General features: G+C 42.5%; 1 protein-coding gene across 4 annotated transcripts in view; it reads left to right on the forward strand.

Annotated features, from left to right (window-relative positions):
- LOC129859169 (5'-AMP-activated protein kinase subunit gamma-2-like) overlaps nt 1–22667 on the forward strand; it is a 101813-nt gene that overhangs the window by 62422 nt on the left and 16724 nt on the right. For 3 of the 4 annotated variants that reach the window (XM_055928612.1, XM_055928613.1, XM_055928614.1), the window contains 6 exons: nt 6979–7196; nt 10554–10605; nt 13950–14059; nt 17361–17442; nt 20398–20456; nt 22577–22622. In XM_055928612.1, the coding sequence (XP_055784587.1) occupies nt 6979–7196; nt 10554–10605; nt 13950–14059; nt 17361–17442; nt 20398–20456; nt 22577–22622 (567 nt within the window). Of the gene's footprint in view, nt 1–6978; nt 7197–10553; nt 10606–13949; nt 14060–17360; nt 17443–20397; nt 20457–22576; nt 22623–22667 lie in introns of those variants that run through there. The other variant, XM_055928615.1, reaches the window with a different exon arrangement.

The following is a 22667-nucleotide window of genomic DNA, read 5'->3' on the forward strand; positions in this document are numbered from 1 at the left end:
AACATGCAAATAAGGCAAGCCCCCCCCCCCCCTAAACAATGTGGGTCTCAAAACAGGTGGGGCTCTGCACCATCTGCCCTGAATAACAGGTCATCACTGGTCATGAGTGTTACTTAAAGGCAAATTATGCCGAAATGGAGAGAATTTTTTTGTTCAAGTGAATAATTCCAGCTCCTTAATTGCCAGTGAAGACACTTAAAACCAGCCCTTTAAAGTGCCCTTTGAAGTGTGTAAAGTGCTCTGTAGTAGAGTTCAATTGGTGCCACTGCTATTCACGTGAATTAACTGTTCACGTGAATTATGTGTTTATAATATATTTAATATGTTTATAATTCCATCATAGTGTGATTATTTAGTCCAACTGCTTTATTTACAAGAATGTCCAATTCCACATCAAAAGGTAGAGATGCATGTAATTTATTGGCATCATAACCTTCTTGTGACATCTTGTTGTTATGATGCTTACAGTGACATAGGGACATGAATGCAAATATAAAACCTGAGTGAGATGGAGGTAGGGATGTTGACACAGACAGACAGACAGACAGACATGGGGGCAGCAAGCTGTCGTTTCTGTCAGACAAACCAGACACATGCTGTGAGAGTGTGAGGCTAGCAGATGTTTCATAGATCACACAACCATGGCGAGAAGAATTTGAGATTAGTCGACACATGGAAACTATCATGGCGCAGAAAACAATATTACCTACATTTCCAGTGGTTGCCTTGCTGCATAGCAGACAAGCTGTAATTTCAACTGTGCAATTAACCTTTCTTGTAATTACCCAGGTGATGGCACATGTAGGCCAGCACACATGATTAAAAAAGACAGCCAAATCAATAAGAATCTGCCCCTTTTTTTCAATTTTCACCTAAACTGACATACCCAAATCTACCTGCCTGTAGCTCAGGATCGGAAGCAAGGATATGCATATTCTTGATACCATTTGAAAGGAAACACTTTGAAGTTTGTGGAAATGTGAAATTAATGTAGGAGTGTATGTGCACAGTTTTAGACGGATCCAATGAACCATTGCATTCTTTTCAAAATTGTACATCAAGATTTCCCAAATGTGCCTAATTGGTTTAACAATAACTTAACTTCTTATGGCTGCATCCCGCTACCGGGATCGATATGACAGCAGCCAGATAAGGTGCAGGGCGCCAAATTCAAACAACAGAAATCTCATAATTAAAATTCCTCAAACATACATGTGTCTTATATCATTTTAAAGGTATTCTTGTTGTTAATCTCACAAGTGTCCCGATTTCAAATATGCTTTTCAGCGAAAGCACTACAAACGATAAGCACAGCCATTTTTCCAGCGAAAGATAGCAGTCAGAAAAAGCAGAAATAGAGATAAAATTAATCACTAACCTTTGATTATCTTCATCAGATGACACTCATAGGACTAAATGTTACACAATACATGCATGTTTTGTTTGATAAAGTTCATATTTATAACAAAAAATCTGAGTTTACATTGGCGTGTTACATTCACTAGTTCCAAAAACATCAAGTGATTTTGCATAGCCACATGGTTTCAACAGAAATACTCATCATAAATGTAGATGATAATACAAGTTACACACATGGAATTATAGATATACCTCTCCTTAATGCAACCGCTGTGTCGGATTTCAAAAAAAATTTACAGAAAAAGCGGAGCTCAGAACAATAGCCAAATTAGCCGCCATGTGGGGGTCAACAGAAACCAGAAAATACATGATAAATGTTTCCTTACCTTTGATGAACTTCATCAGCAGTCCTAGGAATCCCAGGTCCACAATAAATGCTTGATTTGTTTGATAATGTCCGTTATTTATGTCCAATTAGCTACTTTGGTTAGCGCCTTTGGTAAACAATTCCAAAGTCACAAAGCGCCTCCACTATAACGTGACGAAATGTCCAAAAGTTCCGTAACATGTCAAACGATGTACTGAATCAATCTTTAGAATGTTAACATACATCTTGAATAACGTTCCAACCGGAGAATTAGATTGACTTCAGAAGAGCGGTGGAACGGACGTCCTCCTCATGTGAAGACTCATGGTGAATGCGTGATCAGCTCGTGGCAGTGATTACTAATTCCTGTCTCCTTCGGCCCCCCTTCACATTAGAGTCATCAGACAAAGTTCTGTTGACTGTTGACATCTAGTGGAAGCCGTAGGACTCATCCATATCTCAACTGTAATTTCATTGAGAGCTTGGTTGAAAATCTGCCACCTCAGAAACAATTCAAACAGGAAGTGGAACTTCTCAGGTTTTCGCCTGCCATATGAGTTCTGTTATACTCACAGACATAATTCAAACAGTTTTAGAAACTTCAGAGTGTTTTCTATCCAATATGAATAATAATATGCATATATTAGCAACTGGGACTGAGGAGCAGGCCGTTTAATATGGGCACCTCTGTGCACCTTTCATCCAAGCTACTCAATACTGCCCCTGCAGCCTTAAGTTCATACGTGTGCACTCTCCTCAAACAATAGCATGGTATTCTTTCACTGTAATAGCTACTGTAAATTGGACAGTGCAGTTAGATTAACAAGAAATGTTCTTGTTACTTACAACCTCATGCTAATCTCATTAGCCTATGTTAACTCAACTGTCCCGTGGGTGGGACACCGATATGTAGAGATCCTTATTAACGTGAAGTATTTGATGGAAGCCAACCCATTTGAAAGAAATCGTCTGGCTGCTAGACAGACAAATGACAAATTGCTGTTTAGGGACACAGGCAGACAGACAGGCAGACAGACAGGCAGACAGACAGGCAGACAGGTATGCAGACAGGCTGTGAAGGAATGGTTGCTGACTAGAACCAATAGGCCTTGTCGATGAGGTTCAAAGTGGTGCGAGGGGGAAGGTTAATAGATCTGACATGTTGGCGTGCAAAGGTCACAAAAAGACAGTTGAGAAAGAAGAGAGAGTCCTGTTTTCCTTTCTGTGTGAAACATTGTATATGGGATTCCCTTCACTCAACGCAGCCTGCTGTCTTTGCTCAATCTGTTCAAACAACAAGCTTTCTGTTCCAGTGAGCGTTCGGACATATAGCTTTTCCCCCACATCCTACCATCACACATTAATATTTTATTGGCATCCATTTAGGAGGAGTTTTCTGTATTGTCAGTGAGCGTTAACCAAAACTGTAATCAGAGCAAAAGTAATCATCGAGTTACCCCATTGGCTTGTATTGTTTATGTAATTAGAAAAATATTTAATTTAGCGCTGGTCTGATGCATGCATCTCTAACCTAGTTAGCGGAGAGTGATCTTACTTTGAGCTCAGAGGACTGTGAGAGACATCATATTTGCCAAAAGTGGTTGAGCCTTTTTAAATGAGATTTGGATGCCGTGTTGTATTGTCTTGCAGAGGACAAAGCAGAATCTGTTTTAGAAGAATATTGTTCATCCGTCCAGGATATTGATTTTGATTTCTAAGAGATAATTTACACTTAAGGAAAATACCACTCAAAAACTATCTTTTGGTGGACCAATGAAACAAATACCAAAATATATAGTTTTGCTGGAATTTCCCTTTAATACACCACAAGGAGTTCTCATTTACATGATTCAGGCAGTTTATGCAAAACTCTTTGAAATAGTTACACTTCTGACTTTATGGAGAAGGCTATTATGACCTTTAGAGTAATCCAAAATATCATTAGTTAGATAGCTAAAATGGTGTCTCCCTCCCTCCATCCCCTTCTCCTTCCATCCCTCTCCTCATAATGCTTGCTTCTAGCCTGGGAAACTGTGTACACTGGTCCACAGCCTAATGGCTTTAAAGGGAACCTGTCCTGTTTCTCTTGCAGTTGTGTGTGTGTAGCACCGACCGAGAGACAGAGAGAATGGATGGGTTGGTGTAGGACAACGTGATGTCCGGTCTGCTGTGTTAATGGGGGTTTTAATGCCTTACTGCTCACCAATGGCGTTTACTACTAATGTATTCTCCATAGAGCTCCGACAGCTCTGGGAATCAATCTCTAGGGTTACAGAAAATGTTTTTAAAGCTAATGGCATGGCTTAAATAGTATGTAGGAAACTGTAGGAAATTGCACCTTTATTTATTAATTGACGCAAGATCATGCGACACACACACATTCACTTACAGGTTTCACTTTAGACCTCATTGTAATGCCGTTCACGTCTGCTGCTGGGGAGGACTACATTACACCCTACAGATCCTACCTGTATTTCACCCTACAGTACCTAACCGTATTCTGTGCACTCTGCAACACATATTTCATTGTGAATTTGGTCAGGTCGCCAAAAAAGTTACATATTGCTGCTTTAAAATGTCCTGCATTGCTGGAAAGTTCTCCTGCAACAGGGTGATCAAATTAAGATCCTACATCTATACTAGTCTATGCCATATGTCCACTATGTCCGTTTCTACATGTGACTAACCCCGTACCTCTTTACACTTGTACCTGTATACGGGTTCAAAATAGCAGATTTGGACCTTGATAAGCGCCTAAATTGTAGCGCCATGGCTGTAGCCTACAGTACATGCTATACATGACATCAGAGCTCAAGGTCTTCCGCTTCACAGCGCAGTATTGGTTACACTGACAGTGGTTCTGAACTTGAACAATAAGTTGCCCCCAACCCTTCTACTAATTGGGCAACTTTTGCAAATGTTTTGTTGTCCAAGTGAAAAAAAAATGTAAAGGAGTCTGTTTCTCAACCTAGACACTCTAATGTACTTGTCCTCTTGCTCAGTTGTGCACTGGGGCCTTCCACTCCTCTTTCTATTCTGGTTAGCACCAGTTTGCACTGTTCTGTGAAGGGAGTAGTACACAGCATGATAGAAGATTTTCAGTTTCTTGGCAATTTCTTGCATGGAATAGCCTTCATTTCTCAGAACAAGAATAGACTGACGATTTTCAGAAGAAAGTTCTTTGTTTCTGGCCCTTTTGAGCCTGTAATCGAACCCACAAATGCTGATGCTCAAAAATACTCAACTAGTCTAAAGAAGGCCAGTTTTATTGCTTCTTTAAACAGAACAACCGTTTTCAGCTGTGCTAGCATAATTGCAAAAGGGTTTTCAAATGATCAACTAGGCTTTTAAAATGATAAACTTGGATTAGCTAACACAACGTGCCATTGGAACACAGGAGTGATGGTTGCTGATAATGGGCCTCTGTACACCTATGTAGATATTCCATAAAAAAATCTGCCGTTTCCAGCTACAATAGTCATTTACAACATTAACAACGTCTATACCGTATTTCTGATCAATTTGATGTTATTTTAATGGACAAAAAATGTGCTTTTCTTTCAAAAACAAGGAAATTTCTAAGTGACTAAAACAATCTGTCGACCAATAGCCTAATGACCAAACAATCGACTAATTGGGGTCAGCCCTAATACAGTGTCAACGTTTATGATCACTATGCTTGAAATACAGTTACAAGATGGCATGACATCATACTCTGGGTTGTTCTGAACAGAATGAGCCTATGTTTGTCGTATTGAGAATAAATTTGGCGTTGAAAACGCATCTGAATGCACTCGTGACTATTCTATGCGCACCAAAATTACGATCTGCTTCTCTGAATTGCCCTGTGAAAGACTATCACAGTAAGATCCTATTTTGTAACTTAGCTAGCCATGTTGGCAATAGAACACGCTTTCAAATTATGCCCACCTGACCAGATTGCGATTTATAATGGAGCTTTTTTGGAATGCGTTAACAACAACAGTAATTGTGTGATGGCAGGGATGCAGGGCTGTGTTTCAAACAAAACAACTACAAGTCGGATTGCTCTAGTTCCTCAACAGCACAGCTAGGAGCTGTACAGCTAGCATAGAATGTGTCTAGAATATTTTCAGATTGTGTCATCAAATGCGGCAAAGTACAGTAAATGTAAAATGCACATGAAATCAACAGTGTAATGTTTGGTTTCAGTCTTGTGTCAGATTAACTGTTTTGTCCTCACCTTGAGTCTAATAATTTCCCCATAATCTCCAAACTGTTTCCTTTTGATTCCTACCATGGTTATACATTATAATTTAGCCCCATCCATATAGGCCAATTCCCACTAGTGCAAGGGCTTAAAAGTCTGGTTAAGTGCCTAGAGGACTTTATTGATTCTGCTTGGGCTCATCAAGAAAGATGTACTGCATCATCTGCATGTCAATAAGGTTGTGTTAGATTAGAACCTCTGGGAGTAAGAGCTGATTAGTGGTACCTACTCCCTGTAAATTCCTGTTTTGTTGGATAGCCAGAAAGGAGGAAGTGTGTATGCCATGCATTTGATGAGAAGGTAACTAGTATGACAGTAGCTCATTAGTATAATATGGACTTTCTCTTCACATTTGACTGTTTAAATGGTGTGTGTCATTTCTTTTGAAACCTATGTCTTTTGATCTAGCTCTGTCCTTTTGAATTCGAAGTTGAAAGGTGATCATCCCTCCTGGCTTTGTTCCGGTGTAAAAATGCTTGCTACAGCAATAAATTATCCCCTGGGGGGTTTTAAATAACTTTCCAGCTATTTTTTGCCTCTGAACTCCATTACTGCTGGTGCAGAATTACATCATCTTCTCTGAATCTTCTGAATAACCTACAGGCTGACTTTGACTGTATTGGTTGAATGAGTTCACAGTCTTGTTGCACATGGCACATGCCAGAATATTGCATTCAAAAAAATACATATAGAAATGACAGGAGAATCTGATTAACATGAGATGAAGCATCTGTCTCACACCTCCAAGCTCTGTGCACGTCACCAGAATAATGTTGTCTCAACTGACAAAAAGGCAGCACTACAGGTTTATTCCCTATCTATCTCATTCTCAATCCTTGCTGAAAGTTCAATCAGATAACACCCCATCTGTGGTTCCTTGCATAGTGGCACTCTGGATGCCCATCGCCCTCAGCCATGTTAGACTACGGCAGAAAGAGCCTCAGGTCTTTTTTATACTGAAAGTCTAATCCAACTCTTGTACCCGTTCTCCGTTTCTCCTTAGCCTCCGGGATCTCCTCGCCCCCCTCAACTCCTCCGACGCAGGCCGCCAAGCAGCCGCCGCCGTTCCCGCTGGAGGCCTATCGGAGCGAGCCGGAGAGGCTGGAGGCACGGATGCACTCCTACTCATCCCCGCCGGACACCGGGCAGCGCTTCAGTCTACGCTGCTCCAAGCCACCCATGACTCCCTCCGCCCCCATCGCTAACTCACGATCACGACCAGTGAGTACTACCCCACTGATAAAAACTTGTTGAAATAGGGTGCATCTGAATAGTCTAAAGCAGATTCCTCTTCTTCAACTGCACTGATCTGACCACACAGGATAGGCAAAAGAAATACTGCAATGGTCCTTTCAGATCAGTGCAGATTAAGGAAAGGAGATGAGGAGAGGAAGCTACTTCAAACTATTGAGTTTCACCTATTTAGTCAGTTCTGGTGGCTGTTCCCTCCTGTTATGCATTGATGGGTGGTCCAGACCATAGCTGGGTACATTAACATAAGCATTTACATATTTTGTCGCTTCATGCAAATGATATTGTCATCACTTTAACGTCCCTCTAATTTGATATTTATCTAACTTGTATAGAATTCCAAGCAGCTGCACTGTTTGATAGTGAATTTAGAGTCTGTTTTGTCTCTGTGGCCCATGATAACTACAACAGTATGCTGCTGGATTCTCTGCCCTTCCTGTGCATCCTATCCCATTGGGCACAGATGTCAGTTCAACGTCTAGTTTGAGTTGTCAACAAACGTGAAATCAACAATACATTTCACCATGTCACTGGATTTTGGTAAAAAACGTTGATTACTTACGTTGATTACTTTTTGCAAATACAATCAGTTTTCTTGTTGATTCAACAACATCACATAGATTTTTGGGGTTGAAATGACATGGAAACAACATTGATTCAAGATGTTTTTGCGCAGTGGGATCCCTCTGTCTCTGCCAGGTGATACACTGGTTCCACTCAGCTAGTGGAGAGACACTAGCCTGGTCCCAGGTCTGTTTGTACTGTCTTGCAAACTTCTATGGTCATTGGCATGCTGTTAGGAGTCGGCAAGATGGCTGGATGAGGCAAGAGAGACACTGTATAACAACCACAATAGTCAACAACTTCAATCTAGAGAAATCTCAAAGGTCTCTGTAGCTCTCTCTCATGCATAATTTTGCTCATTCCATACTGCACAGTTTAAATATTACCTTGATAGGTCCAGAACCAAGGTTTTGATTGAGCATGGCACATTATAAATTGTGAATGTGTGTTGTCATTTGCATACAATTTCATTAATCACTGAATTAACATTGTCTGCCTGGTATCATAATTTGTAATTGGTGGACTAATCAAGGCTAATCAAGAATGTGAAAAATGTTAAACAATGGCTGCATTCCAAACACTTAAGACACACCCTCTCCCCTCAAATTAAGTGGACACTTCTGATGACGTCTGACACTTGCAGGGCAAGGGGCGAGGGAGGAAGTTATACATTTTTCGAATGACTGCCTAGCCCTGAAATTTGTCAGTCATTTGTCCCGCGACGATTGTGTTTTCAGCTACCGGTAACTTGTGGGTGCGTTATATGTGCAACAGTCAATTATGATTGCATGTTTACTTATATTAACTATATAATTATTAATATACGCCTACTGTATGATAGCTAGCAAATTAATACGCTAACTAACGTTGGCTTGCCTAGCTTCTGAAGAAGGAAAATGTTTTATTTCCAAAAGCTAACCAAACAAACATTACTTTTGAGACATGTTAGTACATTAGTAGCACAATTTCTAACTTATTTACATTAGTTTTTACTTTGACTTTTCCATATTGAATTTTTTTATTTCAGTATTTTATTATATTGCAACAATAATAACAATATTACACATCAATACAGGGACATTCCTGGGAATACAATGAAAAAAATGAAATTCTCCATATTGACATTGAGGTTTTAAGTTTTTACTGACTTTTCTTAGCAGATGTTCGATCATCGCGAATTGCATTATGGGGCGTTTCAGGCCCGGTAGTGAACATAATTGTACACTCTCAAACTCGATCAAAAACGAGGGCTGAGAGGCTTACGTTGGCAACTTCCCTTTGGTTGGCTAATCATTTGGATCGACGACGAAGATGGTCGCGGAGATTCCCCAAGGGCATAACACAGAACCCAAACCGGCTGCGCGCATGCGCCATCGTGCATAAATTTATTTTATCCCCCCACACAAAACGTGATCACGACACACAGGTTAAAATATCAAAACAAACTCTGAACCAATTACATTAATTTGGGGACAGGTTGAAAAGCATTAAACATTTATGGCAATTTGGCTAGCTAGCTTGCACTTGCTAGCTAATTTGTCCTATTTAGCTAGCTTGCTGTTGCTAGCTAATTTGTCCTGGGATATAAACATTGAGTTGTTATTTTACCTGAAATGCACAAGGTCCTCTACTCCGACAATTAATCCACACATAAAACGGTCAACCGAATCGTTTCTAGTCATCTCTCCTCCTTCTAGGCTTTTTCTTCTCTTGACTTTATATTGCGATTGGCAACTTTCATAAATTAGGTGCATTACCGCCACTGACCTCATTCATCTTTCAGTCACCCACGTGGGTATAACCAATGAGGAGATGGCATGTGGGTACCTGCTTCTATAAACCAATGAGGAGATGGGAGAGGCAGGACTTGCAGCGAGATCTGCGTCAGAAATAGAACTGACTTCTATTTTAGCCATTGGTAAAGCAAATGCTCGTTGGAGAGCACGAGCAGTGTGGGTGCAATAATTTAATAGATTTCTAAATTTATTTTGCAACGCACACACACCAGCAGGTTTAGTCAGCCTGTGAGGTTTGAAACCCAGCCAATACCTTCCTCTGCTTAGACGTTGCTTGCATCAACCAATGGTTGCGTGCCGGTCATCGCTGACAGATTGTTAAAACATATTATGTGGTTAGCTGATAGGTAAAGTACCTATCCAGGCGTTGTAAGATCTGGCAGGCGTCCATTGTATCTTTCATAGCGAGTGCAGCAAATTGGAATGTTCCACTTTTACTTGAATAGGGGATTGGTAGCGTGCATCCTATTTTACGTAAAGCGTCGGCAGTCGGCACGAAATTACGGGATGTAGGCTACCTGACAGTGCTCTCTAGTCTACTAAAATACGCTTACTCTACTCTTTTTACCAACACCGAGCAAGAAAGGAAAGACATGCGTCCATGAAAATCACCAGAGCCTTTTATGCTCGAAACGGTTGGACTGTGTTTCTCGTTTTCGTGTTGGCACCGCTCAAGAGGAGAGGAGTTTCTCATGCCCGGCGTCTGTCAAATCAGTAGCAGTTCGGAAGGCTAGTTGCAGCTCGGGAAGGCTACATTTTATTAGCGAAGCTTTCTGTTCGCTACATTGTATCCACTATAGTGTGGTTGACAACCGTTACTTTTTCTACGACCTACTAGTATTTCATAACTGACTGCGCCCTGGTCTCTGCTGCCTGGCTGCCATCGTTGCCTGTGCAGGGTTGTGGAGTGAAAGAGGAGCGGGAAGAGTCAGTCGGTCAATTGGCTATCTGTACCTCTTATCTACAGGTCCACGGTTTAGCTGAAGGCATGCTGGAGAAACTTGATCTAGAAGATGAAGGTAAGCCTCTTTGCAAACTTTTTGGAAATGTATTTTCAACTAGTATATCCGCCAACCCATTCATAACCTTTGTCATGGCAGTTGACAAGGTAATGCGTCAGCCAAATGGATCTGTGAATGATCTATGATTTTTATGTAATTAGCCTAAGCAACAGTTCATGAAGGGACATGTAGCCTGTTGATTATTGGTCAATTGAACGTACATGATGCCTTCAAGTAATATATCATGCCATTAACACATTTAGTGATACATTTATTTTTGCCCATACAATCCCACCCATCTAATGGATCATGTTCCCATTATTCTAGTGGTGTAGTCTAATAATCAAAACATGTAATAAAAAAAAAACATGTTTTGAACTGCTTTGTGAATATATCAAAGGGGGAACCAAACCATATACCGGCTCTGTAGCCCATCATGTCAATGTATAGAAGCTTTAGTGGATGGCAGGGAACGTCATTGTTAGTATGAAGGGGATTCAGCTCATGTTAGGAGGGAGCTTGTTTGCTGTTATCCCTGCTAACCTGTTGGCTGCCTCCCCCAGTCCAGCCACAATGTGATGTTGCAACTGTATCAGATACAGTACTGCTGCAGCATAGATAGTGTTACCCCATAGCTTGACAGTGGTATATTAATAAGTTTAGAATGCTGAATCTTAGCGTATCCATTTTATCGAGTGTTTATACCAAATAGCATCTCAGTTTTGCTGTAAATAACTGATCTAATCAGAAATACACTACAGAAGAGCTTGAACAAGGAGGTGATGGGGGATACTGGCAGGGCAGTGCGATTCTGCCTTGATTAAGGGGGCTTCATCTAGATGTTTGTGAATATGACTGACTTCACCAGATGTGTTTACCATCTGATGTTAAATGAAAGACCAATTACATGTGAAGTAGAACTAGAAAAAACTGCCACAATCTACCCACCTAGGCAGCGACCCTAAACTTTACATGAAATACAATATATATGCCACTTATCACACTCACTTATCCAAAGTGACTTCGAGTACAGTGAGTTCAGGTCACTTGACACGGTCTTCAACACATTGGGCGACATTTTCAAGTTTAATCAGTAGCCTATTTGTGAGTGCTCAGTGCTTAGATTCAGTTGCGTAGTGCACAGGATATAATGTCATGCCCGTTCTATACACCACATATCTACAGTGCATTCGGAAAGTATTAAGACCCCTTCACTTTTTCCACATTTTGTTACTTTACAGCCTTATTCTGTTGTGTGTAGATTGATAAGGAATAAAAAACAATTGAATCAGTTTTAGAATGAGGCTGTAACGTAACAAAATGTAGAAAAATTGAAGGGGTCTGAATACTTTCCGAATGCACTGTATCTGCAACAGTTCTGAACGCTCTGCCCTGCTGAACAAAGCCATGGTTTTGTTCTTCGTTTTCATGACTGGTGGTGGTCTTCGTGCCCTGTAATGTTTAAGGTAACCAGGTACGTCAGCGCTGAGTGTTTCCCCAAGGCTCTTCACTGTACCAGCAGCTCTCACTCTATGTGTCACGGCACATCACAGTATGCATGGCACACGCAGCACATTCAGTGAGCATGATGCTGCTTGCTTCACGTGGGTGGGTGGGCTGGCTGGCTGAACACTAATGTTACTATACCTTTATTAAAGAGAAGACGTGTGAAATTATCATCATGTTACCATTATTACATAACATTCCATTCGGATGGAAATAGCCTAGATGTACTCTGTAGAGGTTTACATAAAGGCATCAACACCAGACATCTGGGTTTTTACTAAATCCTATTTACATAATTTGCCCCCCCCCCCATTTTGTTTTTCAAGTTAAGCCACATATGAGCCAATCATCATTCAGTAGGCTGTGAGATGGAAGGCTACTGCTGCCTTCTTTCAACGTTGGTAAAATGTGAATCATCAAGGCTCTTCAAAACAAACAGACCATTTTACATTAATTCAATTCTCAGAATAGCCAACATGGCTGCTTGCCAGAGTGTCAAGCCTGTGCTCAGTGGTACATCAAAATACTCAGATGGTCAGAGTAGTTTTACTTGGAGATTGGTGTGATTGTGAGGCAATGGCTTTGGGCACCAGCCACAGCCATTGTGTTCAGGTATTTTGGAAGTTTGTATGTGTGTTGTGCACTCTATAAAACCTCTGTTTGATACTCTAACCTATAGTGGTTTAAGTTCCAAGGTTTTCCATAGAACCAACACTCTATTTTATTGACAACAGAACACATATAAATGCTCAGTTTTTTCCCCCGGGGACATTCCGACTACAGTAGGGTTGTCTTAAACCAGTTTGAGCTAGTCTCAATCAAATGCACCTCGTTCCTCTCAGGTTTGTAAGGCTGCATTCTCCTGCTCTGCATAGCAAAGGTGCAAAGTCTAACGGAGCTATTATGGGATTGTTGGGTGGTGAACATCTAGGACAAAGCAGATGGAAGAGGTTGTTGTTATTATGGCATTTGATTTATTTCAAGTGGCACAATGTCCATGGACATAGTTGATTCACGTCCCTTTTTAGGCATTGACTGTGGTTTAGCAATGCGGCATTGGGCTCGGATACCCAGGTTGTGATATGTATGGACCTGGGCTGTAACCATCAGCAGAGGTGTCGACATAGCCCCCTCACCCGTCATTAGAACTGACAGGGCGAAAGCCATGGGAGTGGAGCTGTCAGTCTTACGCATCAACCTGATACACCGACGGGTGTACAGACGTACAGACGACACAGCAGTTAGACTGCAGCGTCAGTTCAAGTCACGGCCAGACGAAGTAGGCCAAATCGTCTAGACTCCTTGAGGAGAGATTTTGGGGAGGGTGAGTGGGGAGCATAGCAGCTCCTTCCAATCATAGAACAAACGACTGCTCTGTTGTCTCAAGAGCTTAACAAAAAAAAGTCTGTTTAGTGTAGCTGAATAGTACAGGGAGAATTACCATGGCAACCGGCCCTGGAGATTGAGTCAGTAGTCAGCGAGTGAGAAACTTCCAGTCTCTTAGTTCATTGAATATACCCTTTATATTCAGGTCCTTTGAGAAGAAATGCGATATCAGACACCCAGGACATCTCACACAACAATGTAGTGGTTTTGAGAGATCATATTTTGTAGCTATATGAAAATGCCCAGGAAGTCATTTTCTCCATGTACCACGTCGTCCTCAAAGAGAATATGGAAGAGATGTGCATAGAGCGAACCATAAATCAGAGGAAGTCATTTTACCTTCTCATTACTGATCAAAGCACAAGGCATCAGTATTTCCATTGTTGTTCCATTCCTAGTATTTTGTGTATTAATGTTTTCTGGTAAGAACATTGAATTAATGCTTGTGCATATATGTGCTTTACTTACAGCTTTTGAAGAATCCGAAAGTGATATCTACATGCGCTTTATGAAGTCACACAAGTGCTACGACATTGTTCCTACCAGCTCTAAGCTGGTGGTTTTTGACACTACTCTGCAGGTAAGTGCTCTGTCTATTGAACATCTATTGTACAAAGACTTCTGACAGTCACAGAAGTCCCACCTACTGATAATGTTCCATCTACATAGGTGGTCAATAGGAAACCTTTTTTGTGTTTTATCGACTAGTAACTTCAAATGCAATTGCGTCATGGCTTGAGCCATGATACTATGTCTCTGGTTACTAATTGATCTGCTTTGTTAAACATGTAAACTCCGTTATGGTCTTGGTTTGGAAAGTGATACAAATGTCTCTAGGCAGTATTTAACAGCAGCACAAAAATTAGCTGGCGACTTTCTCCTCAGGCCAGAATATACTATTATGATATCCTCTTTGTAAAAGTCTTTCAGTTCCTCTCTCTTGAAGCTTGTCACACTTTAAAACCCCTCGCAATCTCTCCCACTGTTTTATCTTCAAAAGCACCAGCTAGAAAAATAGCTTTTGTCTGACCTTGTGACTTGATAGACATCTGCAATTAAAAAGCTCTACATTTGAATCCAGATAAGTGTTATCTCTTATCCACCATGTCTCTTGGAGGTCTCATCCATCCATGGTTAGACCACACTACACTTCAGTCTACAGAGATGTCAGTCTACAGAGATGATGTCAGTGAAAACAAGGAAGCAGTGAGAAGACTTTAATGAAACGGCTGCAGTCACAACAATGGAGAAGAACAACAACCACCACCAACACCTCAGTCAAACAGCTTGAACCTGCTCTTCATTAAACATCAAACCACAACTATTACAGCAGACCGTGACCTTTGACCAGTGCGCAGGTCACAAGAATGCAATAAATATATTTTTCTAGTAGACCTGGTCATCTCTCAACATCATCACAGTTTAATCAGTGCGCTACTTTTTATTTAAAAAAAATGTTTTATTTTGTTTTACTTCCACACTATTGTGATGTATTTTTCCCAAATCTCTTCTGATATGTACAGCCAAATGAACTGTAAAACGTGTTACTGATATTACATGGGAAAGAATAAAAACCCACTGGAGGTGTTCTAGTTTCCGCCATCATCAAAGACTTCCCTGTTAGTGTCTACGCCCAGCTCAGTGCTGTCTCCCAGCTCCAGCTCCACTACGGCTGCGTTGCTGGTAAAGTCTTGTGCCGGTCCAGACCCAACATCCCATGAGGACACCAGCAGCTGTCCGTTCTTCCGCAAAGACACGGTAGCGTTGGCGTTTCCCTGGTAGAACACGGTGTAGCAGAAGTAATACACTCCTTTGACCATGGCTGTGAAGACAACTGTAGCAGGGTTGTATCCATTGCCGACGTTGGAGAAGACTCTTTTGTACTGTAAGGGTATGTCAGTGGGGAAGGGTCCGATGTTCCCAGAACCATACGTTCTTAGAGCTGCAGAGAAGGCCACCTTTGGCTGACTAGCTGCTAAGTCCTTCTTTAATGTCTTCAGTTCTTCTTCCTGAGCTTTGTTCATACTTTTCACTTCTTCCACCTGGCTCATGCTGGCTTGTAGCCTGGTCTCCACAGCGCCTAGTTTCTGGTCCATGGTTCCCAATTCCTCCTTCAGGACAGCCAGCTCTCTGATCAAGGAGCAGGTGGTATCAGGCACACAGTAAGACAAACTGGTCCCCCGCCTGGTCCGCCCCCTACCATGTGCCCCAGACAGTGTGAGGTACAGACAGCATTAGTAGAACGACTTCCCCTTCATTCTTAAAACCTTTTCTTGTCAAGACAGGTCAGTTTCTGTGTAGTCTTTTAGCTTGTGTAGTTCTCTTATATATATGTCAAGTTTTACAGAGGGTTTAGCAGGAACTCTCTGCAGTCAATGAGGGGGTTCTTTCTCTTTATAGGGAATGCATTTGGCACGTGGATGAGGAAACAAAGATAGGAAAATGGGTCGTCCCTCCCGCTTACTGGAATATACTTGTTTTAACGATTGGAAAATAGGTCAGCCCTATAGCTTTGATCACATCCACGTTTTGACTGGTAGTAGTTGCTTATCCGATTCCCAATCTCTCATTGAGTGCTTGTCCAGACCAGCAGCCCAGAACAGAAAACGGACTGAGGCTGACCCCAATGGAAGATTAAAGTTTCCATGTGAAGGCTAAAGAAACCTTCTCATTATGGCTACACGGCCTCATTAAACTTTAATCTTCTTAAGATTACTCTTTCACAAAGGCCAAAAGAAAAATGGATGCTCTCATTAATGTTTTACAGTGCCTGGAGACAATGGGGTTTAATAGCATGCTTGTGTGCTCATTCCCAGACCATTAGCATTGGATATGAATTTTAAAAAGGCTGTGAGGCATTCAATTTGAGAGACGACCATGCATTTGTCTTTGTAGGGGGATATCATCTGTGGTTTCCCTTTGCGGTGTCATGGTTTTAAGTCATTTAGTATCTTGGGAGGTGCAGTACAATGATATATCAGTAGGATTACGATATTACCAGATACCTGCTTCCCAGGGAGAGCTGTTCACAATGAATGCTAATGGGAATGAATTCTAATGAGGAAATGGTATCTGTTCAGCATGTCTTCACAAGCCCCTTACGACTTTACGTAGTTATTTTACCCCCAGCTGAGGTGAATGGAGTCATGGTACAGTATGTATCCAGTCAGTCAGGTAGATGTGACTCTGGCTTAGAGATACAGAGATCTGAACTAGAGTCTTTGATTTTATACCATCTTATCATCCCACCAAACTGGAATGTCCAGGACCCAGTTTTTCAAAAGTTAGCTGTCTGTATTTTCGCCTATCTGATTGGATTAATGCAAAGGAATAGAATGGGAGTCCCCCATTTCAAGTCTGTTCTATTTATTATATTTCTATGCATTTAATCCAATCTGATAGGCGAAATCCAGATACTTTTGAAAAACTGGGCCCAGGGGGCATTATTCTCATAATGAAAGTAGATGGAAAGATGGATGCTTATTTGTTCTGAGTGAGGAGAATTGTTTCCACTGCCTGTTGTTTACAGGGAACAAAAGTCAAACCACCAGAACCACACACAGCAGCATTCTTTTTTTGTGATGAAAGACTACAGTACTGTATACCTGCCCCCAGTTAACAGACATCTAACCACACAGTGGCTAGTGGTAATGGGGAGGAAGCAGCGGGTGCTAACTAACACAGCCAGGGAGGTGTGATGAAACCCTGCCCTGCCCTGAAACACACTCTTTAGTGGGGAGATGCTGTGTTGTCTGACCCCTCACCTGGGAGCTTGGGAGGCAGAGGGGGCTGGGAAGTGGTGGATAATGCTGCTCTATTCCACCTATATTTATAAAATACATGTGTAAAAAAACATTGTTGTGTGTTCTTCTCGCCTGTAGGTAAAAAAGGCCTTCTTCGCCTTGGTTGCCAACGGGGTGCGGGCAGCCCCACTATGGGAGACAAAGAAGCAGAGCTTTGTCGGTAAGTGGAAAAATATATTTTTCTTTGCAGTCGAATGTTACTGTATTATTTTCCATACATAGTGAACAGAATTGAACCAAATCAAGTTATTGGGGAGAAATGGTCAGACTGGGATAAAGATGAGGGTATCACAATAAAGGAGGGGATGTATAGAAACAGAGGTGATGAGGAAAGTAGATCAAATGATATAGTCATTGCAAATTATAAAATGTGTGTGTCCCTGCCATAGTCCCTGCCATAGAGGGGACCTCTGCAACAGTGCCCTGCCTCCTTGTTTTTTTTTAAACCTGTTATGCCAGTCGTGTTCCTTCACAAAGAGGTCCTGTTGGGCCGGCCTGTTCCCTCCCACAGCAGCACTGGGTTCCTGTGACTTACCAGTCTAAGGAGCACTGACGGGAACTCAGTCAGTCTTTTTTAAGGAACACGGACAGTACAGTTGAAGACTTGTGCAGGAGGGCACAGCACAGGGAACACTGTCCATCGATTTCACTTTCCACTGCGGGAGGGCACTGGTGGCCTGTGTTCACACACATATTGAAATAAGTCACACACTTACTGTACATCCAGGAGATGCACTGAATATTATGTAACACAGGAATCTCTCTAGCCTAAATCTGTTGGATCACTCTTACATCATGGCTAGCCACATCCATAATACCCTCCCCCCTAATATAATCATTGCCTCGTCTCTTTTTTCCCCCATTCCCCTCGTTCTTAGAAACCCCCTCTCCTTTGTGCTCTCCCTCACTTCTACCCATCGTCTTACTAATGCTTCAGTCTTTGCACTGTACCTCCCTCTCCTCAACCCCCTCCCCTTTTTCTATCTCTGCTCTATCCATCCTTTCCGTCAACTTTCTCTGCCCTCCATTTTGCCGACTCCACCCTCTCTCCTTCCATCTCTTCCCCTCAAGAGGCGGCCTCGTCTCCTCTCCTTGTATCTGGGCCAGCGTCATGGAGACGGATATAAATACTGTTCTCTCCTCTCTAGCCGGCTCTGAGAACAGACAGGCAGATGATTTATAATGAGCCATGGTCATGGGCTACCATTCACTAGTGCTAATTTGAGATGGCAGAAATTGACTCAATAGTATATTCTTACCGTATTGGTCTACAGTATATGTTTTTCAACAATTGAATCAAGGATACATTGACCAATATCGCAATGTGCCCACCTATGGTTAGGGGACATCCATATTGCGCAACTGTCCTGGCTGTATCACTAGGATGTGAGTGTAGAGCCTGATGTCTCCCTGCAGCCTCACATACATAAATCAAGTCCGCTCAACTGAGAGAGAAAATGTGTATGTGTTTGTATGACACGCACAGATGGGCTTTACTAAGAATCTAGCCCTCTGTTCCACTCCACTGTTCTCTCACCCCTAGGCTGTACTGACCTCAATGAGGTGTGTGTGTGTATGTGGAGAGGATGTCCCAGAAATAGGCCCATCTATTTCACTCTCCCTCTCCTCTCACTATCCCCTCCCCATCCTCTCCACCCCTATCCTCTTTCTCACTATCCCATCACTATCTTCTCCCCTCCCCATCCTCTACACCCTCTATCCTCTTTCTCACTATCCCCTCACTATCTTCTCCCTTCCCCATCCTCTCCACTCCCTATCCTCTTTCTCACTATCCCCTCCCTATCTTCCCCATCCTCTACACCCTCTATCCTCTTTCTCACTATCCCCTCACTATCTTCTCGCCTCCCCATCATCTACACCCTCTATCCTCTTTCTCACTATCCCCTCACTATCTTCTCCCCTCCCCATCCTCTACACTCCCTATCCTCTTTCTCACTATCCCCTCACTATCTTCTCCCCTCCCCATCCTCTACACTCCCTATCCTCTTTCTCACTATCCCCTCACTATCTTCTCCCTTCCCCATCCTCTCCACTCCCTATCCTCTTTCTCACTATCCCCTCACTATCTTCTCCCCTCCCCATCATCTACACCCTCTATCCTCTTTCTCACTATCCCCTCACTATCTTCTCCCCTCCCCATCATCTACACCCTCTATCCTCTTTCTCACTATCCCCTCCCTATCTTCCCCATCCTCTCCACTCCCTATCCTCTTTCTCACTATCCCCTCACTATCTTCTCCCCTCCCCATCATCTACACCCTCTATCCTCTTTCTCACTATCCCCTCACTATCTTCTCCCCTCCCCATCCTCTACACTCCCTATCCTCTTTCTCACTATCCCCTCACTATCTTCTCCCCTCCCCATCCTCTACACTCCCTATCCTCTTTATCACTATCCCCTCACTATCTTCTCCCTTCCCCATCCTCTCCACTCCCTATCCTCTTTCTTACTATCCCCTCACTATCTTCCCCATCCTCTCCACTCCCTATCCTCTTTCTCACTATCCCTCACTATCTTCTCCCCTCCCCATCATCTACACCCTCTATCCTCTTTCTCACTATCCCCTCACTATCTTCTCCCCTCCCCATCATCTACACCCTCTATCCTCTTTCTCACTATCCCCTCCCTATCTTCCCCATCCTCTCCACTCCCTATCCTCTTTCTCACTATCCCCTCACTATCTTCTCCCCTCCCCATCCTCTCCACTCCCTATCCTCTTTCTCACTATCCCCTCACTATCTTCTCCCTTCCCCATCCTCTCCACCCCCTATCCTCTTTCTCACTATCCCCTCACTATCTTCTCCCTTCCCCATCCTCTCCACTCCCTATCCTCTTTCTCACTATCCCCTCCCTATCTTCTCCATCCTCTCCACTCCCTATCCTCTCTTTTTCCCTATCCTCTCCCTATCTCACACATTGCCCTTCTGTTCCACCTGTACCTCCCTCTGCTTCTCCTCTCATCTTCTCTCCTCTGTCTCCCTCTGTCAGTACCAGTGAGTGTATGTGCTTGGACAAATCCAACACCTGTGCAATGTGAATAATTACTGCAATTAACAAGACCACTCCTTTTTCTCCCTCTCGCTCTCTCTTCAGGAATGTTAACCATCACAGACTTCATCAACATCCTCCACAGATACTACAAGTCTCCCATGGTACGTGACCCCTTATCATACAGATCCCAAGGACTTCTGGGTCATGTTCATTAGGGCAATGGAAATAATGTACAAATATTTTGCAACAGAAAACCAAAAGGAGTGTTTTCTCATTGAGCATGTTCAGCTAGTTCCTCCCTGTTTCAGTCCATACTACTGAACACGACTGTGGTTTGACTGTACGGCTTCGGCTTCCTATTGTCACCACAGCCAACGACATTAACTGACTGGACAGCAGTGCTGTGTTGGGAGGCTGGGAGCTTTAACAACACCTCCATCTCAGGCACTGTGTCATGGAGCTTTACAGGCAGAGTGGAGAGAGACATCATCATTAATCATCAGGTCATGAGAAGATGGTGGTTCTGCAGTACGGTCTCTCTGTTCTGACCCAGGGCTTACACACGTTTACCCTGTGTATACACACACACACACACACACACACACACACACACACACACACACACACACACACACACACACACACACACACACACACACACACACACTCTCACTCACTCTTTACTGTCTCTCACACCAGCTCACCCACACTGATTATAGTCAAGTATAACACACACACACCCACGGAACTCCCTCACTCTCACCACAGCATATGTGCCAGCCAGCTGACTACAGTAGGCTGTAGTGTAAATAGCCTGCATTGCTCAGCTGTGTTGTGTAATGAGAACCACTTTCATGCAGCTGTTTTCCATGAGTCCTCCCCAGTACAGCTAAAGTTTAATAACGGCAGACTGCAGTATTATATTTTTTTCAAGAGAGGCCTGGTCAAAATATCAGCAAAACTGTTACAAACAATGACCAATGATTTTTCAGCTGGAAAGTACATTTGACATAGTAAGTAAAAAATAAAATGTGTCATTCATAATGTAATTTGACTCAATGGAAGTGTTGTCAGTGGTGAGAGTAGGGAGTCTCTGTGTTCGTGTCACTCCTGCATATTACACACATTATAGAAAGCCCGGCTAGTGAGGTTAGGCCCTCTTTGGATTTTCCACGTCCCAATACTCATTGGTATTTGTTAGGCCAAGTGACGGCGACAGTGTGTGGTCATCCTAATGAACAACCAATGCAGTGAAGTGTTTGTCAATCCTTCCATATCATATTCATGAGGAAATAGTCAGTGCCTCTGTTATTGGCTAAGACAGAGATCACTGAGAGAGTATTGCCAAATTCTGGTAGCTTTCCCAAAATTCCCAGGTTTTGCCTGAATTTTCCAAACTTTCCAAACTTACTCCAAGATGAGTCACTGTTCCTCTAGTCTGGACTGACTGACGAGTGGGCTGTTTAATGGCCTTTCATTTGTTTGTGGACTTTTTGAGTGAGTTTGTGGTCAAGCTGACCCACACACACGCACACACAGTCCTGGATCAGTAATTTTGTTATCGTGAATGTGATGTAGCTGTTGTTTTAAAGAAGAACAGAAAAGGCCTCAGGTCTTTGACCCTCTACTCCGTCTGCCTAAGGGTACTTCAAGAGCTGATAGAGCTCAATGGCCATTTTGTCTATCCTCCATCCACCTCGCTAGTCTGTCACACCACCATTCTAAAGAAAAAATGACACGCATTACCGAGCAAATCCCCCGCTGTTCATATTCGCCTAATGGGCTCAATGTAGCTGTGGGTACCATAGAAATGGCCTTTGTTTTTGTAATGAAGTCATTGAGGATCTACTGCTTCTCATCTCCCTCCCCCTTCCTTTCTTTGCTGCTGTTATTCATTAGCAGCGGTTCTCATAACTGTCTTGTTTTACATCAGAGAGGGTTGAGGTGGACCTGATTGAGACCCTCTAGGGAATCTTCCATATCAGACTTATGCATATTGATAAGGAAATAGTTAGTGCCTCTGTCATTAGCTGAGACTGAGAGATAACTTGGAGATAGCGGTGCCAAATTCTGGTACTTTCCCACCTGTTTGATTTTTCATGATGCCAGCGCTTACATATTTTTCTTCTGAGAATTGCTGTGATATAAAAATATATACATTTATTACGTTACTAATTCTAACAAATGCTTATAAAAAACCAAACATTATAAATGTAATGCTGTGTGCGAATCATGGAAAGCATGTTAAATATCACTAATTGTTGAACGTTCTGTCTTATAGGTACAAATATACGAGCTGGAGGAACATCAGATTGAAACATGGAGAGGTATGGGAACTTTCCGGCAGATTTCCATTTTCAAAACAACATTTT

Source organism: Salvelinus fontinalis, chromosome 7 (genome assembly GCF_029448725.1).
Source record: "Salvelinus fontinalis isolate EN_2023a chromosome 7, ASM2944872v1, whole genome shotgun sequence".
In the NCBI taxonomy this organism is placed as follows: Eukaryota; Metazoa; Chordata; class Actinopteri; order Salmoniformes; family Salmonidae; genus Salvelinus; species Salvelinus fontinalis.